This window comes from Lissotriton helveticus, chromosome 8 (genome assembly GCF_964261635.1).
Source record: "Lissotriton helveticus chromosome 8, aLisHel1.1, whole genome shotgun sequence".
Taxonomy (NCBI): Eukaryota; Metazoa; Chordata; class Amphibia; order Caudata; family Salamandridae; genus Lissotriton; species Lissotriton helveticus.
In genome coordinates, this window is record NC_136069.1 from 1,344,548,595 (window position 1) to 1,344,570,902 (window position 22,308).

General features: G+C 48.4%; 1 protein-coding gene across 4 annotated transcripts in view; it reads left to right on the plus strand.

The window, feature by feature from the left end:
- The window catches only part of DCAF6 (DDB1 and CUL4 associated factor 6), a 592,636-nt gene that overhangs the window by 170,026 nt on the left and 400,302 nt on the right, over positions 1–22,308 (plus strand). For all 4 annotated transcript variants that reach the window (XM_078658334.1, XM_078658333.1, XM_078658331.1 and 1 more), the window contains exon 5: positions 20,035–20,148. In XM_078658334.1, the coding sequence (XP_078514460.1) occupies positions 20,035–20,148 (114 nt within the window). The remainder of the gene's footprint in view (positions 1–20,034; positions 20,149–22,308) is intronic.

Consider the following 22,308-nt stretch of genomic DNA (forward strand, 5'->3'; position numbering starts at 1 on the left):
CACCAATTTTGTTGTTGTTGCTTTTGCCAATGTGTTATAATGGTTAGGGCCTGGCAGCTCCCACCCCAATAAGGTTTTACAAAAACCATGCTTAAACAATTTACACATTGACAAAACTAAACAGCTGACCACAAATGTCAGAATTTCTGGCTTTGCCAATGCTTGTTTATTTTTGTTTCCCATAATCTTATTTAAACTGATTACACTGATTTTCCATTATGTATATTTTTGGGAAAAACTAGCATGCATCAGCACAGGTTACTAAATGATGCTGCAAAGAAATGGTACCTGAAATTTTACAATAGTTTAGCGAAATGTTTTTTTCTGCTTTCATTTTTTTATGAACATTTTATTTCGAAAGCAAAAAAAATCATAAATCTTGCTTTTAAGCTTCTGCAAATCTTTGCATCAAATAAGAGAGTATCCCTGGGGGCGTGGTTTGGCGCGCAATGGCGACGGACGTGGAGGGGTAGAGCTCCGTTCTGGGCTCCCCTTCCCGAGGCCGTTTCTCCACCAATAATATCCTGATTGGGACACAGCGGTGGGCTAAACCGGGGGAAGCCCCCACCGACACCTGTACCGAGTTTGCAGCGCCTCCCCGGCCGAGAGCCGCACCGGCAGAGGTTGCGTCCCCTGCAGCCGCACTGGGTGGACCCTGCTCCGGGATGACTAGCTAAGCGAGGCCGAGGCTTTGGCTGGCGCGGAAGGCCTGATGACACATCCATCCCAGCAACAGCGGGTCGGAAATAACCAAGTGGCCCCTTCACGCTTGCTATCTGGCCCCTACTGCACTGCCTCCGCTTAGCCTCGCAAATTGCTGCGGGAAGGCTGGTGCGGAGAGGCGCCCTCACGCGCCGGAGGAACCGAGGGGAAACGCTGCGCTCGGCGGATTGAGCATCGACCAGCCGGTGCACAACGGAGGACTACCTTGGGCCCCGACCTCCGTGGGCTGAGGGAACACAATTCGGCTTCCTCGGAACACCAATTGGAGCGGCGCCAGTGGGGGAGAGACTCCGGCCACCCCCCGGACTGATTACTCGGGTGGCCGACCCTGGAGGCGGTGGGGAACTGAAGTGAGACGCGAGCGGTGCCTCTGCCCTGCCGGCCGCCATTTACATAGACATCCTCCAAGGGTAAGGAGATTGGACACGTGGGCGGTGGGCGCCGAGGAGACGATTGCAGACAACCAACCCCTACCGCAGTGGCGCTGCAGCCTGGAGTTCTCCCCCGTGCTCCCCCCCCCCTGCTAACAGTGGGCACACGCTGAAATCACGGTGAGCCCACCTGGTTGCCTCCTCCGCTGGCTGGGTGAGACAAGCCTGCATCTGCGGACACACACTTGTGGGGACCTACACAGGCTTCTCTGAATGCGGTTCATTAGCGTGCCGCAGCGCTGCCCCGCGACGCTGCCCCGCTGGGTGCGAGCCCCCCTCGTTTGAACCGCCGATCCCCACCCACCCACTGTGACAAGATCACTGATAAAGCTACCTGCAGGACGAGAACTGAGTAACTGAGGTACAGGTAGCGAGCTTTGGATACTGCCGCCACCGAGCTCTGCCTCTGGACACGGCTTGGTGTCCCTCACAAAGATTGATGATCTGGCGCCTTTGCAGCTCATACGCATCCATTGCGGCGCTAGACCCTCTGCCTAATCAAATCGCCATAGACTGCGCCTTCTTGCCACGTCTTGCTCATGTCTGGGGGAGTGAGGACACGCACGTGCACGGGTGGCACATCGCTTAAAGGGAAACAAACCAAGTCACCACCTAAGATGAATTCTGACGCCGTAACGTCGAAATTAGACAACGTTCTTGCCGTAATGGAACGCCTGGAAACGTCTCTCCAACAGACTCGTACCTCCTTGGAGGCCAAGATTGACAATGTGGCAATTGACCTGACACATCTGAGAGCTGATCGTAAGAAGCTACAGGATCGCACTACGACACTGGAGTGCTCGATGACTGCACTTGAACCCCGAGTGAATCAGACCGAGAAGCATGTCTGCGATCTTCTGAATAGAGTGGAATTCCTGGAAGAGCGGGTGGAGGACGCGGAAGGGCGGGCGAGACGGAACAACATAAGACTCGTAGGTATACCGGAAAAGTGGGAGGGGACGGACCCCACTGGGCACGTGGAAGACTGGCTCAAAGACCTCCTACCGGAGGGTGTGTTATCGCCTCATTTCGTGGTGGAGAGAGCGCACCGTGTCCCTACCAGACCCCTCCCCCTGGGCTCCAACCCCAGACCGCTGATCCTCCGTGTCCTCAACTACAGGGATCGGGACACTATCCTGCGTGAGTCCAGGAAACTTGGAGACATCCGGATTGACAATACCACAGTGATGTTCTTTCCTGACTACAGTCAACAACAGGAAGGGACAACGAGGGGACGATATTTAAAGGGGTCCAGTGTGCGGTCCCAACAGTCTATATAACAAATAATAGCACACAGTTCCCCTGGGATTAGTGATTGCGTAGTGTAGGGTGCTGTCTTCCTCTCTGCCTAGAGTGCAACAGGGAAGGGTATCCCTTGTCGGAACTAGGGATGCCTCACACAACAGGCTGGTTTAATGGCTATTGTCATGTCACCAGCTAGTCGTATCGTGTCATCATCTGCGCCCTGCTCCAACGTCAAGCCGGCGCTGCAATGCCTGACGGGTAGCACGAGGTGCTACACTCTTGTGGAGATCTTTTGTTCCTTGCCGGTGGATGAAAGGGTGTGAGGGCCCTAGTGAGTGAAGTAGTGAGCGTGAGTGCAGTGGGTTAAAAAAGGTTGGTGTGATCTACTGCTTTGTCTTTAATCGTGTAGTTCACCACCTTAATAAAAAGTGTGAGGGGTAATGGGACTACAGTAGTTACGAGAAGTCAGTCCCGTTCAACCCTCAATTGTGGATCGGTCGACATGTTTCATGCCCTATTGGCAATTCTTCAGGACCAAAATGGTGCTCATAAACTTTAGTGAGATGCCCCGCGGCAGGCTGAGGCATCTGAAGGATACAACCTGTGTGGTTGCCGGATCCAGCCAGAGAGGGGTTCCTGCATCAGGCGGATGCCCCTCGATGGCGGTCGTAAGTGCCCCTGGGCTGCTCCCGTGGGGTCTGCGGGGATGGGGCAGTTATCTCAGCAGAGCGGGCGGGTGACCTATGCACTTTCCTGACTACACCATTCAAGTGCAGAGACAAAGGCACTCCTTCATGGCGGCGAAACGCAGGCTGAGACAATTGGGCCTTAAATACTCTCTCCTCTTCCCGGCTAGATTACGCGTGGTAGCACAGGACAAAACACACTTCTTCACGGATCCCGAAGAGGTGGAAGCCTGGCTGGACGGCGGAGTGGAGGGGACGCCCAGGAAGACCAAAGGCACTGCCACGATGCCGCGCACCAGAGGACAGAGACGACGCCGTCGGCACAAATCGTCCACGCCACAACACTCACAAGAGGCAGCGGCATGCTCCCCCCCGGCGGACCAGATACTACAGGAGCAACAGGACGCACTGCGCAAAGTATCTGAGATCAGCAACTCCCCGACACCCTCCTCCGCACCGCATACCAGCCCACGAGCTTTCCCCAGCGACGACGAGGCCATTTATGGATTGCCGGACTCTCAACGATCTGCCGATCTCCCAGACATCACACCACAAACGGCGGAGCTGTTGGCTTGAGGGGTGACCACCGAGACATCCACACTCGAAACCCTGCAGCGGCTGGCCTCAGTGACATGACCCGGACACACCTTTGTTTACTAGAGGTTTGTCGGGAAAGGGTATGGGTGGGATCCCTTTGCTCGCCAGCTGCCGCCCACGACGAGACGCAGTGAGTACTCCCTTGCATCCATCCTACGCATTTGGCTAGAAGTACTGGAACCCCTTTTCCTACTACTAGGACCACCCTCCTGGTGGAACTGTGAGTACACTGCTTGCTGATGACTCATGCCTTCTGTGCCTCTCTTCCTGCAGCATGTGACTGTGAGTGGATATTTCTTCCTATTCGAATTGGTGGGTGGCAGTAGGGGACGCCCATCAGCTGTGGCTAGACTTCTACGGCCTAGGGTGGGCGGCGGAGCCCCCTATCCCCCCATCCCCCTATCCCTCTCTACCCTTCTTCATTGGGGACAACAATACCTTGTTGCCATTGCTACCGACCACTTACCACCCCCTAGACTTGTATAGCTTCTTAGCTCATTAGAGTGTTTGGACGGCGACATGTTACGGAGCCGACCTTTTGGAATTTGTTATTGTTTTGCATTGTTTGGACTGTATGCTTTTTATTCCAACCCTACCCTTGGGGAAGTGCCTGGGTTCATCTTCCATGTGACAATGCATGTGTCTGATATGGGCGGAGGAGGGGCGCCTAGAGACCAGTGGAGGTATGCGCCTGAGGGATGGAGGGTGAGCGGGGGAGCTGACTCCCACTCTAATGTTGATTATGGCTGATATCAAGATCTGTACATGGAATGTTAGGGGCATGCACACACCGTCGAGGCGCTATCAGATATACTCCTACTTGAAACGCCACAAATTTCATGTAGCCCTACTACAGGAGACGCACTTAAACAAGATAGAGGTACAAGCACTGCGCCGTAGATGGCGCGGACAGCTTTACGCCAATGAGTATTCCTCGTTTGCCCGTGGGGCGCTTCTGTGGGTTAGACGGGGCACCCCTTGGGCGACCATGGACACGCAGATAGACACTGAGGGCAGGTATGTGATGGTCAGAGGTAGACTCGATGGACATCCTGTAGTGCTGGCTTCACTGTACTCCCCAAACACCGAGCAGGGCAACTTCTTTGCTCGCCTCTCAACGGCGCTAGCGGACTGGCATGGGATCCCATGGGTCCTGGGGGCGACTACAACTGTGTCCTAGATGTAGACCTGGATAGGTCCTCCGCACCCCCAGCTAATGCCCAAGCACACACTACTACGAAAACCCTTATTAACTGGGCCACACAATGGGACCTGCATGATGCATGGAGGACACAAAACCCTACGGCACAGACGTACTCCTACTGGTCGGGTGCACATGCACTACATGTGCGTTTAGACCGATACATGATCACCTCTGACCTCCTCCCTCTAGTCACAGACACGCAATATATGGGCCGCACACATTCGGATCACAACCCTCACACGCTGAATATTGCATGGGAACGTCCACACCCCCCTATCCCCACTTGGCGCCTCCAACCGGACCTTCTCTTGGACGCGACTTTTCGCGATTCCCTACTCACACAAACAGCTCAGTACTTTGAGCTCAACGTTGGTACGGCATCCTCCCCCCAAATATAGTGGGACGCCTTCAAGGTGGTAACACGGGGACATTGTTTGGGCACGCAGGGACACATACGACGGCAGTTGGAAGACAATCTGACGCGACTGGAGACTGAACTGCTAGACCATGAACGGGAAGCAGTGGGAGGTGCGGATGATCGCCTGACGGCGACCAGAGCGGAACACGATCGCCTCTTGGAGTGCTTGGGAAATATTAATTTCGCGGCACACTCCGCTCGCACGCATCGCCAGGGAGACAGACCTGGCAGGTTGCTGACCTGGTAAATCGCGCGTGAACACCGCGCGACACCTATTTCAGCAATACAGACAGAGGGGGCGGCTTACTCTACACACAGCGCCATATACATGAGGCATTCATAAAACATTACTCGGAGCTATATCGCTCCCGGCTGAGTCTCCCATTGCCTGCCATAACAGAATATCTCGCGCCCATACCCCTGCCCGTTTTAACGACTACGCAGCAAGATGACCTCGGAGCGCCACTGGATCCCGAGGAACTTCGCGATGCGATTTTCAACCTCTCGAATGGTAAATCACCGGGCCCTGATGGCTTGCCAGCCGAATTCTATAAGGCCAGCTCGGATATCCTCATTCCCCAACTGTTAAAAATGTACAATGCAGCCGCGGACGACTTCTCTCTTCCCCCGACGCTTAATGAAGCCACCCTCGTGTCCTTACTCAAGCCGGATAGAGATGGCAAATGACTGGGTTCCTACCGTCCCCTGGCCCTTCTCAATACAGATTATAAAATACTCGCTTCCACGCTGGCCCGAAGACTGGCCCCCTTGGTGCCTACTTTAGTGCATCATGACCAAAACTGTTTTGTACCAACACGGCACACCTCCTATAACATCCGTCGCCTCTTCCGCATGCAAGAATACGCTACACTCCAATGGCCACGCGCTGGCTGCCTAGTACTGGACCTGGAGAAAGCGTTTGATTCGGTGGAAAGGCCATACTTACGGGCAGTCCTGCATAAATTCGAATTGGGGGCGACTACGAGACCATGTTTGGGCTACTATATCGTAGACCCACAGTCCGCGTCCGTACGGGAGCGCTGCTCTCTGACCCCATTCGGGTGCAGAGGGGCACCAGGCAGGGATGCCCCCTATCGCCGATGCTATTCTCCCTGGCTGTGGAACCCCTGGCCGCAATACTTAGGTCCCAAGGCGCAGAGTGGGGCATACCGATGGCGGATGGCCTTCATGCGGTATCATTGTATGCGGACGATCTCCTCCTCTATATTAAAGATCTGACTGATGTCCCAGCATCCCTTGCTGACGTTTTTTACACCTTTGAAGAGATGTCGGGATTAAAGGTTAATTGGGCTAAATCGGGGGCCTATTCCTTTGATCCGGATGCGCCCGAATGCGAGATATACCTGGGTGGTGAAAGATTACAGTGGTATCCCACGACAATTAGATACCTAGGTATCCACATTTACCGGAACCCCCCGGATATCTTAGAGGGGAACCTGATGCGGGCGATTACATCCATCCGGTCGCAAATAGGGTTCTGGAAAACTCTGCCGCTAAACGTCCCCAGCCGGATTGCCTTGGTAAAAATGATGGTCCTACCCAGACTATTTTATTATTTTGCAAATATCCCGATCTACGTCCCCAACCGGGTGTTCCGGGACCTCGAAGCTTTGCTTCGTGACCTGATCTGGAATAAAGGCCGACCACGCATTGCGCTGACGAAGCTCTATCTGCCCCCCGACGCAGGAGGACTAGCAGTCCCTAATATGGAGCTATATTACCTAGCGGCACAGATGCAGTGGGTGTCGGGGTGGCTGGGTGGTAAAAACCTGGGGGATACGGCCACCGATACTACTGTCTGGACTCTGCTACAGATCCATGTGCTGTTTCACCCATTAACCCGGACTCCCCATCCCTCTCAGCTATATCTGGCAGTGGCGCGCAGATGTTTCCAGCGCTGCCTGCGCCTTACTCGGGCGACGGTCCCATATGCTCCAACCCTCCCTTTACTGGGCACCCCGACAGCAACTGGGACACTGAAGACGGCAGTCCTAGATGGCTGGACCACTGCAGGGGTGGACACACTGGGAGACCTGTTCTCAGATGGTGCTCTCCTCCCCTTTGCGGATCTTGCAGAGGATACGTCTATCCCGACTGGGAAGTTCCTATTACACGCGTCTCTCGTCCGTACACTGACTGTTGCCTGGGGTGACTTGACCGAAGAGCCGCCTATGCACCACTTCATACAATACCTGCACGTTATGAGCAATGGCTCCCACATCATACACTGGCTGGCACAAGCTCTTCTCCTCCACACCCAACCTACTATGGTACAGCTGAGAGACAAATGGGCGGCGGACCGAGGGAGGGATTGGACGGAAAAGGAATGGGCAATGATACTGGTTGGGCCGGTCAATGTCCCGCGCAACCCCCGCTTCAAAATTATACAGCTATACATACTGCACCGCGCATATCTAACCCCGGACAAAATCAACAGATACTTCTCGGTAACAGACACTGCCTGTGGACGCTGCTCCTTGGTTGGGGCAGACCTCTTACATATGCTCTGGCTATGCCCTGACCTCCAGCAGTACTGGGATGGGGTGACTGCGATGCTCACGCAATGCACTAGCGAACGTGTACCACGGACTTGGGAGGCCTGTCTACTGGGCCTATATCGACGCACACAGTTGAACAAAGTGCAGGCCCGATACTGGTACCTTGGGCTGATCACAGCCAAGTGCCTGCTCACCAAGCGGTGGAAAGCCGACACACCCCTACATTTACGACATTGGTGCCTTTCACTCATGAACTGGGCGCGAGCGGAGAGCACGGTCTTGCGCCGAGAGGAGACGGCAGGGCTCAGGAAATTCCCTATTGCACAACAGTGGGATGACATCCTTCAATCCTTCCGACAAACATGCCTGGAACAGGGGATCACATAAAAGAAGTGGCGCCCCCACCCCAGTACCCCCCACTGCGGGAGTCAATGCGGAACACGTATATACCCACCAGCCCCCCCTACTCCTATGGCTTGTTGCCATCCCCCCTGCGCATATACACCATCATCACATGCCACGTACCGCACTAACCACCACCAGTGCTGAACCCACGCTTCGACAGGCGTATGTTGTTCAATTGATCATCTAGTGGTGACGCCTTTGGGCCCCCTTACCCGCCCGCACCCCCGAATACACAACTCCTGGTGTGTACTCTGACCAAGGCCCATCTCATGGCCCGGGCCCGGGAGTTACAGTCTGCACGCCCTCATGACGGGGAACACCCCCTTCACAAGTAGGTACATGTACGAACCGAACACTACACCCTCCAGCCCGCCCATCAAAACACTACTGACGCAATGACATCGCGTGTTTTTCAGTGCCTACGAGGACACGTCCGCCCAGGCCCCCCCCCTCCCTTTCACGCATACTCCCCATGTCATCGCTCTGTTGTTTTATTGTTACATTGGTCCCATTTTCTTACTGACCGAGCTACTTGAGGCTTGTCCCCAGACACATCGCACTATGGAACTTCTGAACGCAACAGCCTAGAGTAGGAGTGATCCCTACTGGACACCATCACCAGCTCTCATTACTCCTGTTAGGATTGACATGTCACATAGACACTCACACATCGATTCACTTAAGATGTCGCACTGCTATATCCTTCGATATTCACACATCATGCCCTGTTACCAGGTGTACTCCGCCGGCACATTTACCTATAGCACCGATTAGTGAGTAAGGGCCATTGTCCATGTGACGACACTGAGAAGTACTACCACAGTTTGGTGACCAAGGAAATACGTTAACAAACAAAAAATGAAAAAATGAAAAACCTACGGACTCATATGTTTATAATACTATCTACTATGCACAATGTGAAATGCTGCCATGAAACAAAATGCGCCGCTGAACCTCAGGGCTGTCGGCCTTGAGGCTGTGTTCCACAAATGGACCTTCCCTGATCATTGACTAACGCGGCTGGCCTGGATGGGTTGTAAGCTAAGCGCTGTGTAATATGCATTTCGAACAATAAAGGTTTTTAAAAAAAAAAATCAAATGAGAGTATCCTGAAAGCATTATGCATAGCCTCATATTGCTAAACTTTGAAAACGTGTGTACACATTGTTATACTGGAACCAATGTCAGTCAGTGCATTCAGAGCTTACAACATTTACTTAGAGCGCTCACCCTAATAATAAATGCTTTCAATTAATAAACCATAAATACAAGTTTTAACAGCATTAACATGGACAAAAATATTACCTTATAATAGTGCCCTTCCCTGATCCATAATGTGGTACTGCAAAGTGGCATCCACAGGGTGTGTGCTGCAGGGGGTTGGCCTACTTGTCCGAAGGACAAAATACACATGAAAACGTGTTGCCCATGACCCCAAACAATATGTCCTGGGCGTCTGGCAATAGGAATTCCACATCCCTGCATATTGTGCCTCCCCACTTCTGAGTTCCATGCATGGTAATCAGTAAACCTGAACCTTGCATTTCCAGTACTAATCAATATTGAGTTCTTGATGTTTGTAATGAATTGTACATATATTTACTTGTGTTCATAGTTCATAGCCTTGAAAAAGCCCCAGGCCAGAATGCCATACAGGCCTAAACACATGTTGGCTGTTCCTCATATACAGAACAGAAGATTTCTGCAAATGAAAAAAGCACTTTGACTCAATCAACTGAGCATCATTTGTTTTACAATGTTGCATTGCAATTTATATAATCTACTTTTGGTGTACCTATTCTCTAGTTGACACAGTTCCAAACTTTGGATATTTTACAATGAGTGGGCATTGGGCATTACCCACATATGGAATGCACCCATGTACCTTCCTAACATTATTGGCAAACTTTTGCCATTAAAATTCATAGTTGATGCCATTGGAGCCCTTATCATAGCAATTAACCTGAAATTATCCGTTCCTAGGAGAATAAAGTGAGAGGCCTGCTGTGCCTGGGACTGTTAGGGAGAGTGAGTGAAGATTTGTCCTCGGTCTGGAGTTCAAAGAGCTGAAGTGAACAAAAAGGTGCTTGCAACTGAGGCACACTGCCCAGTGCACACTCAAAACACAAAAGAGAGCAAGGTTGCTGTGGCTCGTTTGTGAACTTACCACATCTAATATTGTCACCAGTCTTTCTTAGAACTCGAGCATAGTAGTTCAAAAGAGAAGCTCATCTAGTATTCATATACATTGGTAAACCTCGCTTGGGACTTGCACTGGGACAGTTTGTTCTTTCATAGCAACACGTGTTCCCCAGTAAAGCTTTAGACCCCTACCAGAGGCCATAGAAACACTGTGCCTCAGAATAAAAGCCACATTGGTGCATGGATGGGTTGTACATGAGCAGCCCAAAGTATGTTGACCCTCCTCTTTTTGTGTCACAGCAGCAATTAGACACCAACGTATGCTTGAATGGTGTAAGTCAGAATTTCAGCCCGTCACTGAGAAGGTGGAACAAATTACATCAACTTGTTCCTTAAGGGTGGAGGGGGCCTGCCATTTAGGGCCATTTAGGGCTTGACTTTGATCGATGTGGTGGGCCGATTGAAATCCTGAAACCAACCCAAATTATTTCTTCCCCTCCCGCTAGAATAAAGAGCACAATATGAAAATCTGATGCGAAACCAATGTGATAAGAATTTGCAGTGCAAAGGGATCTGCCTCAAAAGAAGTGGGAAACTGTGCCAATGTCTAGGCACACTAAGAAAATTCTGGACAAGAGAAAAGATAACAAGGTTATCACATTCAAGGTGGTACTCAGTAGAAACAATCTGCTAACAACACAACTAAGGGACTGTAACTACTAACTTCCTGGCCCAGACTTTGCTTTTGCTTAGGAATAATTATGAAAAAACCTCCCCGGTGCAAAACATATCTTGTGCATTGTTCCTTCTATACATACTAATGTATCTAAGGAAGACTGGCTGTCCCAGTGGTAAGTGACTATGTCAACGCTCGATTATTTCCAGTCGCAAAATCAAATACAAGTATGTACAACCCACGTTTCGTCAGTCTGAGTGTGTTGGTTTGTTGAAACAGCTACACGGCAAGAGTAAAGTTGTAGCACAAGGTAATCCAGGATTTTATCAAGCTGTCCTTGATTATCCTTAGTTATTTGCATTTTCGACACTGAGCTATTTCTATGATGAGTTTAAGGTACTTGGTGTTCACAGAAGTCCAAGTATTTGCACTGGAAAGGCAACTAGAGGGATGAACATTGCTGAGGTTGTTGCCTCACTCTCTGTGATGACAAAAGCAAATGTGGCCAGAAGGGCAGGCCTCCCTTTTGAAGTGGCTTTATGTCGACATAGCTGCCTGCTTTCCAAGAGATCTGCTGGACTCACAGGAATTTTCTTAAGTTCTGTGCCGTCGTTTCAGATGGACCTCCAGGAGCCTTCCAGATGCATGTTATGAGGAGGCAGATTTGTGTGGGACTGCCTGAGGTTGTGGCTTGTGGGTCTGTAGGGCAAGGCGCCAAGGGCTTGGAGATGAGAGAGCGTAAGTTACCCCAGTCCAGGGAGGAGAGAGGAAATTTGAGGAAACAATGCAAGGGAGAGTGGGTGGGACTGTCAAATCAAATGAAGGACATGGAAATAGGTGGCAGTCTCCCTGGTTCTGTCCTGAAGTCCACACGTTTTCCAGTACAATAAGTTCATAAGACTCAAACAGTGGATGGCCAACCACGGGGATTGGTGTGAGATTGTTGTAACTTAATTCGTTTTCAGAATGGCTTGTGAAACTCTGGGTGGGCTGGGGGATTGCTGAACAGGATCAGTTCAACTGCCTCAGTGATGTAATTGTTTCAATCCATCATGGTCTAAAGCAGCTGCGGTGTAGTTTCCAGTGTCCCTTGAACTGTAGGTTCGTTGGGGGCAATCGCACCTGATGTTTTTTTTTGTATTCCGGAGCCTGATGCTAATGGACATCTGCTTATTGCTTTTATGGCTTTTCTAAATTCTTTTTTGCATCCTCATGATGGGCCTTGGTGTAGACAAATTCTGCCATCCGTAGCAATGGAGACCCAATCATTCACATACTGTAGAGGATGAGCAAGTAGAGATTACTCAGGACCTGTTTGGTCCTATTGTTCTCCCCTTTGGTCTGAGGATGGCAGCTCCATGATAGCTTACATTGATTCACAGTGGGACACAAAGGTAATACATGAAATGTGAGACAAATTGTGATACCTCATCAGTAATTTGGACTGATGGGACGCAGTGAAAATCTTTTTCTTTTTTCTTGAAGCTTTGGCTGGTGGCTGTGTGCTCGATAGGCCTTTAAGGGGAACATATTGGACCATTTTCATTAAGTGATAAACTACTACTAGGATGATATCTATGCAACACAAAGCGTTTTGAATATCCTTTCCAGTTTTGTGTTCCCTTTTTAAAAAAAATATGTCTAGGTGTTCTCTGAGGTGGCTTAGTGGGCAAAAAAGAGGGGTTGGAATGCTACCAAAGGCGGTTACTCGTGATTAACCCATTTACTTTTGATTGTTTCCTGCATCTCTTATAGCATGTATGTTTTGCCCACATGCTCCTAGTTTCTGGAACCCAAAAGTAGTGATCGACCAAGAGGTACCTGCACAGTAACATAAGCCTTTCATTGAGAAGAGAACTGTGTGGATAGAAAAACAAACTGACACCTGAACAGAACTGGCTCACTTTGGCTGATGCACTTTTGTGATCCTCATGTTGCTCCCCACTTTTCTGTAATGAGAGTAAAGAGCATCCGATGCACACAGGAAAGCAATTCAGCCGGACTAAGCCACTATCCTATTTATCTGTATTGGCCCTGATAGCTTGTAACCACTGCAGGGAGTAGAGAAGCATTTTTGACAATAGTTTTTTGTGTAGCTTAGTGTTAAGCCACAAAGATGGTTGGGCGAGGGTGGCAGGATGCTTTGTATTTGTGTGGGTGGGCACAAGACAAGTTATAGGATGGCATGAGTTCACAGGTGCTATATTGTATCGGGTGGATGTTAGGAATGTGAGAGAGATGCCATGGGGAAGACTGAAAGGCAGGCAATGAAAATCCGGTATATGAACTGCACACCTTTGATTTACTTCTTCACCACTCGCATTGGTGGACTGTGGATTCAGGCAGTTCACTGGGGAGGAAGTATTACAGGGGGCTCTGTGTATAAAATTGTTACTGGCTTGACAATACATGATTTAGTATTATGCAGTTATGATGCGTACTTCTTCCCGTATACTCGCCACATTAAAATAAATCCCCAGGTGCCAGAATGGCTCTGGAAACGTTCTTTTTCTGTTCTTTTTATTTTAGCAGTAGCGCTCCGACATTGCTGGATGGCAATATGCTAATCGAGTTATGGCTCTGCCTACCTATAAATTCATGACACTGGCCTATACATCGCACCACTTGGGAAGTTGGTGTCTGTTTCTTTTCCCATGCCTTACTGATGCTGGTCCAGAGTTATGTGCTTTTCAACTGTTATTCAGCACAGTTGCAAATATTTTACCTCCTTGAGACCTCGGTGTTCTGGCCCTCACAAGGCTGTCGCAAGCACCTATCCTTGTCCGATCCCTTTGACATCTTCTTGTGGTGCCTAGCACCTGACCACAATATTTTGATGTACGAATCATTGGCCTGAATCCCAGCAAGGAGCAGGAAGTTGAGTTTTGCGTTGTTCAGGCCCTTAAAAAAATCTCTAAACAATCTATCTTCCCTCCTTCAGTTAAGTCTTTCCTAACAGGTAGCGTTCCTACAAGGATATAAAAGGGTCCTTCCTTTAAAAACACAAGAAAAATCATAAAAAACACAAGTTCTCTTATTTTTTTGTTGAAGAAACAGTACTGCTAATGTGGATATATGGAAAGTAGGCAGCACCGTTTCCTCACTCCACCTTTTTCCTTTGAGCCAATTCAGGTTCTCAAGAAGCTTCAATCAGAATTTCCTTCTCCAGCTACTAATCTATCTCAAGTGGAGGGTTTTGGTAGGTCATGCTGGATCTTTTCAAGGCTACTCCTCTCTCCGCCCCTTCCGGCTCCCAAAAATGGGCTAGACCATTTTGACACAGCAGTTCCAGGTCCAACACAGCCTCACTCTGTGCTTCCACTAGCTCACTCCTAGAATTCGCTTCTATGTCTAAGGCGCCAGAGAGATTGACTTCGTACACAAAGGAGTTAGGTCCTTATCGGGACTGAGGGTGGGCTGGACCGTTAAACTAGAAAAGACCAAAGAGATGCCCAGACCCTCATAACTTAGTTATGCAACTATTTCAACAAGACCAAATGCCAATTCATTGGACCTGGTCGAGTACTTTATTTATACCAAATATTCATATTTATTTATACTTTTTTTGAACAAAGAGCTTATTTTTCTTAGGCAAAAGAAGATATACATTTAGAACAAATATAACATAACATCACACATTGAGCAATTTTTACAAGAAAAAACATAAATCAAAATCAAGAATACATCCAATTACCACAAAACATTAAACATTACAAAAACCATTTCATTAGTATTTGTAAGTCAATTTCACATTAAAGACTAAAACAAAGCTAAAAAAAAGTATAAATAAATACGAGTATTTGGTATAAATAAAGTACCCGACCAGGTCCAATGAATTGGCATTTGGTCTTGTTGAAATAGTTGCATAACTAAGTTATGAGGGTCTGGGCATCTCTTTTGTCTTTTCTAGAGAGATTGACTTCAGCGCCGTTCTCAGGGCTGTGCTCCACAATGCCTCAGCCCTTGTAATCAGTGGAAATTGTTCAAGTAGCTAGCAAGAGGGTTAAACTTCCTTTAAAAACCAGCATCTTGCTGACATGCGACCTAGAGTTTCACAACCATGGAAAAACTCTTTGGATAAGTCATAATTTGGATTTTAGGTCCAGAGAGGAAGACGATTTGGAGACTACATGCCCTCATTAGGTTAATCCAAGATTCTTACAAAAATCTGGTTGCCATCTTTGCTGGCGCTGTAACCTCTTCAAAATTGTATTGGCTACTTTAGAACAACACTTTTTTCCGGTCCATCAGTTCACAAGTAAATTGCTCAGTGCCGTAAACCCACACCTTCAGATGCAAAATTCTTGTCAATGCACCCTTCTATAGAGTACCTGGTGATTCAGGCATGTTTAACGAAATAAAATCCTAACAGTGTCACTTATCGTGCTGCCGGACCATGAGTCCAAACGCCTTTACTGCATGATAGGCAAAGATTTCACTTCTGGGCTTATCCACCACAAATCCCACATGCCTTCTTTGATGGTATGTCCATTTCCTATGGGAAATGACAACGATGGTTACAATTGCCTTCAAATGAAAGGTCTGTTTTCTCAGTTACTTAAAGACATTCTTGATACTTCAAAGCAGATTCTGAAATGTGGAGTAGACTGGGCTGAAACTATGGCCCAGTCAGTGTCTACTACTGTTACTTTGCACAGGCATGCCTAGATGCGATCCACTGAATTCTCTGGAATATCCAAGCAGACTTAATGAATATGCCCTAAAATGGTGACTCTCTCCAAAGCAGATTCTTCCATGTGCATACAAAAGGGCAAAGTGGTGACCCAGCTATTTACAGCCTACTATCCATTCCTGCTAATTGTGCAAAGTTATTTACAAGAACAGTTTTATATCACTTCCATGAAGTGGGAAGGAATTCACATATTCTTGCGTAGAATTCATATGAAAATGTGACTTAGGCACAATGCAGTGGCACTGGTGGTTACCTTGCCCCATTGTTATGGTGCTGAGCCACAGTATTGTGAGTGCATTAACTTTGCCACCGCAGTTTTGGAGTCTGCTTGATGCTATAAAATTATGTGTCATTTGAGACTGTTAGAATGACTGATACTGAAGTCTTAGAAGGGTCTTCCCCTCGGATTGTCTATTATGTGGCAATTTCATATACACACATATCTGTCTAATTTAATGGCTCTTTTGAAGGAGAAGAGGCAGCTCAAAAGTTAGAATTAGGTGGTTCACTTTTTTGGAATTAGATGAAAGGGGCGAAGCTCTGAGTTTGGTAGACTATATTGCCGTAAATCCTTCTTCAGAGCCTCCAATGCCGAAGTTGAATTAAAAAACGTAATATCTGCAAGTATTGCAGAATGCACTCAAGATGGCAACATGATTGTAGGAGAGTAGGATCTGCTTACTATGGTTACCCTCACTTTTTGCTGGTGTTTCATTGTTTCTTGACATTAGTCTGGCTGGGGCCCTTCTAACCAGGACCCCAGCCTAGCTGCTTCCTCTCTAAAATGATTGCATGTACATTAGGTACACTCCAGATTAGTTACTGGGGCACCCTTGTGAGTCCCTAGTCTATGGTACCTTAGGTACTAAGGGCATAGGTACTCCAGATGCCTACCAGGGCCTGAAGCATGCATTATGCCACCCCTGGGAAGCCTTCCATAATGGCACCACAGGTCTGCTACTGCAGCCTGAGTAAGGTGGTGCATGCACCCCTTACTAAGATATAGGTTACCTATATCTACCTTTAATCACTGACACATATAAACCTATAACTCACTCCTATGGCAGGCCTTATCAATCCTGAAGGCAGAGTGCTTGGTTTTGTATGAGAGGGTGTCCGTGCATGAGCAGGATCCCACTGCAGCTTTCGTAATCTGTTCTCTGAAGCTGTTCTGTAATGCAGCCAGACCATATACTCTTGAGTGCATTATAACCTCGCGGTAAATGCTAAATTTGGAATGGCTGCATGGAAACATGTTGTGTTTGGTGTCAAACACTTTGAAATCCTACCCCTTTGCCAGTCCTGGCGGCGGGGGTAGAATTCCACCCTTCTAGAGGGAGAGACATGTACACACTGACCTAACCGGTAATATTTTAAAAGAGCCCCAGCATCACAAAATGGATGCTGCAGCCACAGACACGGGTCTGACCTCTTGCTGCTGGACGAAACTTCGGCAGGGGATGCCTGGACAATAGGTTTCCTGTCACAGGGAGGTGTAACCACCTCCCAGACAGGCTTTAGTGTATTGGGGCTGGGTGGGTGCATTCAGAGAATGCTTTTCAGACAGTGCTGGGGCACATTTGGTGTCCCTGTGCATACCCCAATTCAAACCAGTTGCAGGGGCACTCAGCCCCTGCTCTGGCTTGAAACTGGACAAAGGGAAAGAGGTGTAGCTACCCCCTCCCTAGATACTCCCATCTGTGGTTCCCCAGAGTATGTCCAACCCTACGTATGGGACCCCAGTCCTTAGGACTTCAGATTACACCTGGACGAAACTCTGCAACATATATCCTGTAAGTTCGAAATTTTACACAACTAGAAGACGGAAGAATCTCCCTTGGGGTCAAGGAGTGACTCCCCTGCTCAAGCAGGCACCAAAGAAGCATCTTGCCGGTGTGCATTTCCGAGGCTCCCGCCGGTCCCCTGAGTATTTGCGACTCAGGACACAGACTTCCAGACTTCTCAGAGGCCGACACGAGATCCCAGCAAAGCTTATACCCGCAGCCCTCAAGAGTCACGTGGGACCGGAACTCCTGGACACCGTGCACATTTGCTAGTGCATCCACTGCCCAAGCTTTCCCGAAGTTGTGCATTGGGCTACTTGTATTCCGAGCACCATCTGCACCGAAGATTGTGGGCCTACACTCAACGAATGTTCCGTGAGCCCGCTTCTAGCATTCCTGCTTGAGGCCCCTTCGCGATCCCTGGTCCGTCGACTGGTGGGTCCCTACGAAGGTAACTCTTCTTTCCTTGGGCTTCCCTGGTTTCTCCTGACGTGCCCTGACTCCCCTCCTAAGGGTGAGTCCCTCAGACCTTGCTGTTCTGCACCGAAGCCAATCTCTGCTTTCTGTGTGGGTTGCTGTTGCCAAGGCTTGTTGGGTCCAACCCCGAAACCAACACCGCAGCACTCGACATCCTTCGTGGGACAGCTCGAATCCAGCACCTGGTCGTCGACGCCTCCTGGTCCTCGTGGCTGAAGAGCCAAGCTTCACCTTCTTCACCTGAACTCACCCGACATCGGTGGGCATCTGCTCATTGCCTTCTTGGTCACTGGCAAGTGACCACCCACTCTGTCCCCTCTGCTTTCAGGTTCTTCACATCTCCGATCCACCCTTGGATCCACCCGGACACTTTCCACACGGACACTTTCCACTTGGTCACCAGCAGCACTTTGTAGCAGCTCGCCATTGAAATTGACGATGAAACCTGACACGAAAAGACACCTATGCACCCGGCTTCCCTGGGTGAGGTAACTCAAGTACTCCAGTGCTCCCATGGGTGTTGACTCTAGAACCTCCTAGTTCTAAAGGGGTTTGCTCCAAGTCTTCTACTAAGTGGCCATAATCTTTAAATTTCCAACCGCGACTTTCCCCATAGAATTTAATGTTGATTCGCGGCTGTGTTTAGACAGTGCATGCGTCCCCCGTGGGTCCCCTGTGTCACTGCCTTGGTTAGCTCCTGGTGGTCCCAGCGGTTCTAAAGGATCTAGGCCTTGTATCTATGTCAGTCGTGGTTCTTATACCACTTTCTTAATATATGGTTTGGTACGCCCCTAGGGCTCAACGTTTATTGTGCTAATTTACTGTGTGCTAATTAAGGTTACTGAATGTACGTTTGCCTCTAGCCTCATAAAGAGACTAGAGGGATGTGTTTAGAATAAATACATATATTTTATATATATACCTGGTGTGGTTCTCCTCTCGTTTGGACATTCATGAGATTATAGACTGGTAAAACAAGCTGCTTTACAAGCTGCTTTACATTCCTTCAAGACTTAGCCTGAAGGCTGCTCTCAACAGCTACCACTAGGATAGCTTTCTATTTAGGTTCTCTTTAAACTTACCATCAATAAGGGTTGTTTGGACTGGTGCAAGGTGCCCACTATAATACAGGACAGCATATGCCAGGCCAACTTCTCACAATGATGGTTATACATGATAAGAGTAGTTGAAGTTTACATATATGTTTAGTAGTACACAGGGATAGATCTTCAAGTGTAGAAATCCTGTTAGACAGAAAGACTTATATGTATGCCTTGATATCTGTGCATGATGTTATTGTTCCATGGACTGGCATTCCAATTCATTGAGGGATATAACAACACCCTCCAAAACCATTATTCACATTGTGTTTCAACGCCCATGTCTGAAAATGACATAATACTTGCTTTTAGCACCAGTACGTTGGCTTGAACTGATATTGGCAATATAGGAACATATGGACTGCTAGTGAATTTGGACACTATTCATGAAGCTTATGCTTCATTTTTTAAAAATATTTTTGGATGAGTTTAAGTAATTTTATTATTTGTGACTTAGTTGTTTTAGAAGACACTAGTGTAAGTATTAGCGCTTGAATGTGATTGATATTTATTTTTTATCATTAGTGCTATGCATATTTGTTTGTTTTTATGGTTTGTTTTGTAAATGAGTGTACATTCAAATATAAGCTAGGTGTGTAAATAAAAATTAAAAAAATTGATTGCACAACTGTTGATTGAGACAAACATTGGTACAATTTGTGCATCCCTTTGCGGAATACCTAAAGAAAAATGAAAATGTATGTTATTATTCAGGGATTTGAAAGAGCTGCATTTTCTGTTAGCATGTCTCTGTGATTCAGTACAAATGTCAATCATTATATTTAGTGTAATAAATGTGGCAGCTGAATGTCGGCAAGTTACACAACAAGCCTCATAAACATGCGCTTAGGTTCAGTGATATCTATGTTAACTAACTTTTCCTTTGATACTTTTTCCTGAATAATGAATTAAAGACACATTGCTTTGTCCTCAGATTACGACAGTTCCGAATGACCCCAATACCTTTCTTTCATGTGGAGAAGATGGCACTGTCCGATGGTTTGATACTCGCATGAAGACTAGTTGTACCAAAGAAGACTGCAAAGATGTAAGATTCAACTACTACAAAGTTAACTCCAATAAGATACACCCCTGATTAATGTTAAGGGTTAGCAAACTGAAATGTCTGTCTTTACTGTTATGTGCTGAAGTGACTTGTGATCTACAGTTATTTTTCGTAGATTTCTTTGTGGTTTAGATCTAGTTCCTAGCTGTTCACTGTAACTTTCCTTGGCATGTTTTTTATTTTTTATTTAAACTTTTATATATCTCCCTTCTTTGGTACTACACATAATGTATAGATTTCGGTGTCCTTGGACCCTCCTGCATGGGTACCTGACCGCGCGCAACATATTTTGTCCCCAATGAGGGGCGTGGCGAGGCAATGCGCCAAAGCAAGATGGTGCACAAGAGAGAAGTTTCTACTGAAGATGGTGAAAACCTCTCAAAATACTGCACTGGTCCTATGATCAGGAGGCTTCTCGTGTGTCGGATTGGCTCCCAGACCCAAGGGGACGAAAGGACGAGCCGGAACACCATTAATTGCCTGGGAGTGGTCGCAGGGACCAATTTCGGGCCTGTGTGAGCCAAGGAATGCGCTGCCATAGTTCCAGGCACCGACAAGCAGAGTGGCAACTCTGCCAGTGCACCCACCTAGTGGGTGCTTGTGAAGGCAGTCGACCTAGGCAGTGGTGTAGGAGGTCTACAGAGAGAAAAGAGGTGGAACCGCCGTGCCTTGCAACAACTGGTGGTGTCCGAGTTTATTTGCGCGGGCCCAAGGCGATCCAAGCCCTGCAGAAACAATCCTGTACGGAGGCAGTGGTGCTCCAACCCCAGCCAGGAAGGGGTCGGGGCTAGCCACGAACAGCAAAGGCGCCAGCGAGAGGGCTCCATGATGCCCCAGGTGCAATCCGACAGCACAACTCCTGCAGATTCCAGTCGGCGCCCAATGTGGTGATTCTTGGGTGGGCTCTTTCTGCAGTGAGCAGAACACCCAAGTGAGATTGGGGAGCCAGGGTACCAGAAGAGCCCAGGCGCGGCCATCCTTAGCACTGGCACTATGACAACGAACCCAGGCAGGCGGATAACTGCTGGAACAATGCTCGACAGATGTCTACAGAATACCTGGAAAGGAGGCGTACACCCAGAACGAAGCACAAAGGTCTGCGGATATTAAGATACCTATGACCTGCGTGGGGCAGGCACGTATCTGGTGTACAAGCCAAGGGAGGGGAGAAGTTTGGTGTCCTGTCAACTGATTGGCACTCACTTTCAGACAGCTATTGGGGTGGGGGAACTCTCAGGGCCAAAAGATGCTGCCATTGCACAGGCTTGAGAAATATGTATTCCTCACAGATACAGTGCGCTGAACAAGAGCAGAAAGACCTGCTGCAATTGGCACCAGGGTGTACCTGAGCCTTACATGAGAGACCTTCTGCAACCAGTGAAAGAAATGAAATCAGCACTGGAACATAAAATGGATACTGTTGCATTGGATATTACCATTAGCAGCACCTGCAAAACATCTTGGTGCGGGTGCAGGCAGTGAGGTCAAGATCGGGGAACACAGAGGAGCCATTAAGCAATTGCAAAAAGTAGTCCCCCGGCTTAACCTACATTCACGAGCTGCAAATGCTGCCGGGCGATCCAGAAGAAATAACGTGCGACTGGTGGGACTTCAAGAAAAGGTGAAGGGCACGAATGCAGAAGAATACGCAGAAACATTGCTGAAATCTATCCTTGAACCGCAACACATCTCAGCCCATTTTGTGGTGGGGAGGGCCCACAGGGATTCTGGGTGTGGCACCTAACCTTGCAGTGTGGCCTCTGCTAATAATTGCAATATGTATGAACTATAGAGACCTTGATGTAGTGTTGAAAGCTGCGTTGCTCCAGGCCCTACTTATGGTTGAAAACCATACCGTCATGATCTTCCCAGACATTACTTAGGAGGTGCAAGCACAACGCAGAACATTTGATAGGGCCAAAGTGGAACTACAGAAAAAGGAACATGTAATATATGATGCTTTTCCCGTCACAATTGAAAGTTCTGGCGGAAGGCGAATCCTGGTTCTTCACTGTTCTGAATCAGGTGCGCGACTGGCCAGAGGGCTGGAGACCAGTGGTCTGAGGCCTTGGGTGGATTAGGGAAGTCTGGAAAGGAGGTCCCTCGATCGGCCCACCACCGCCCTCTTGACGCTGAGAGGTC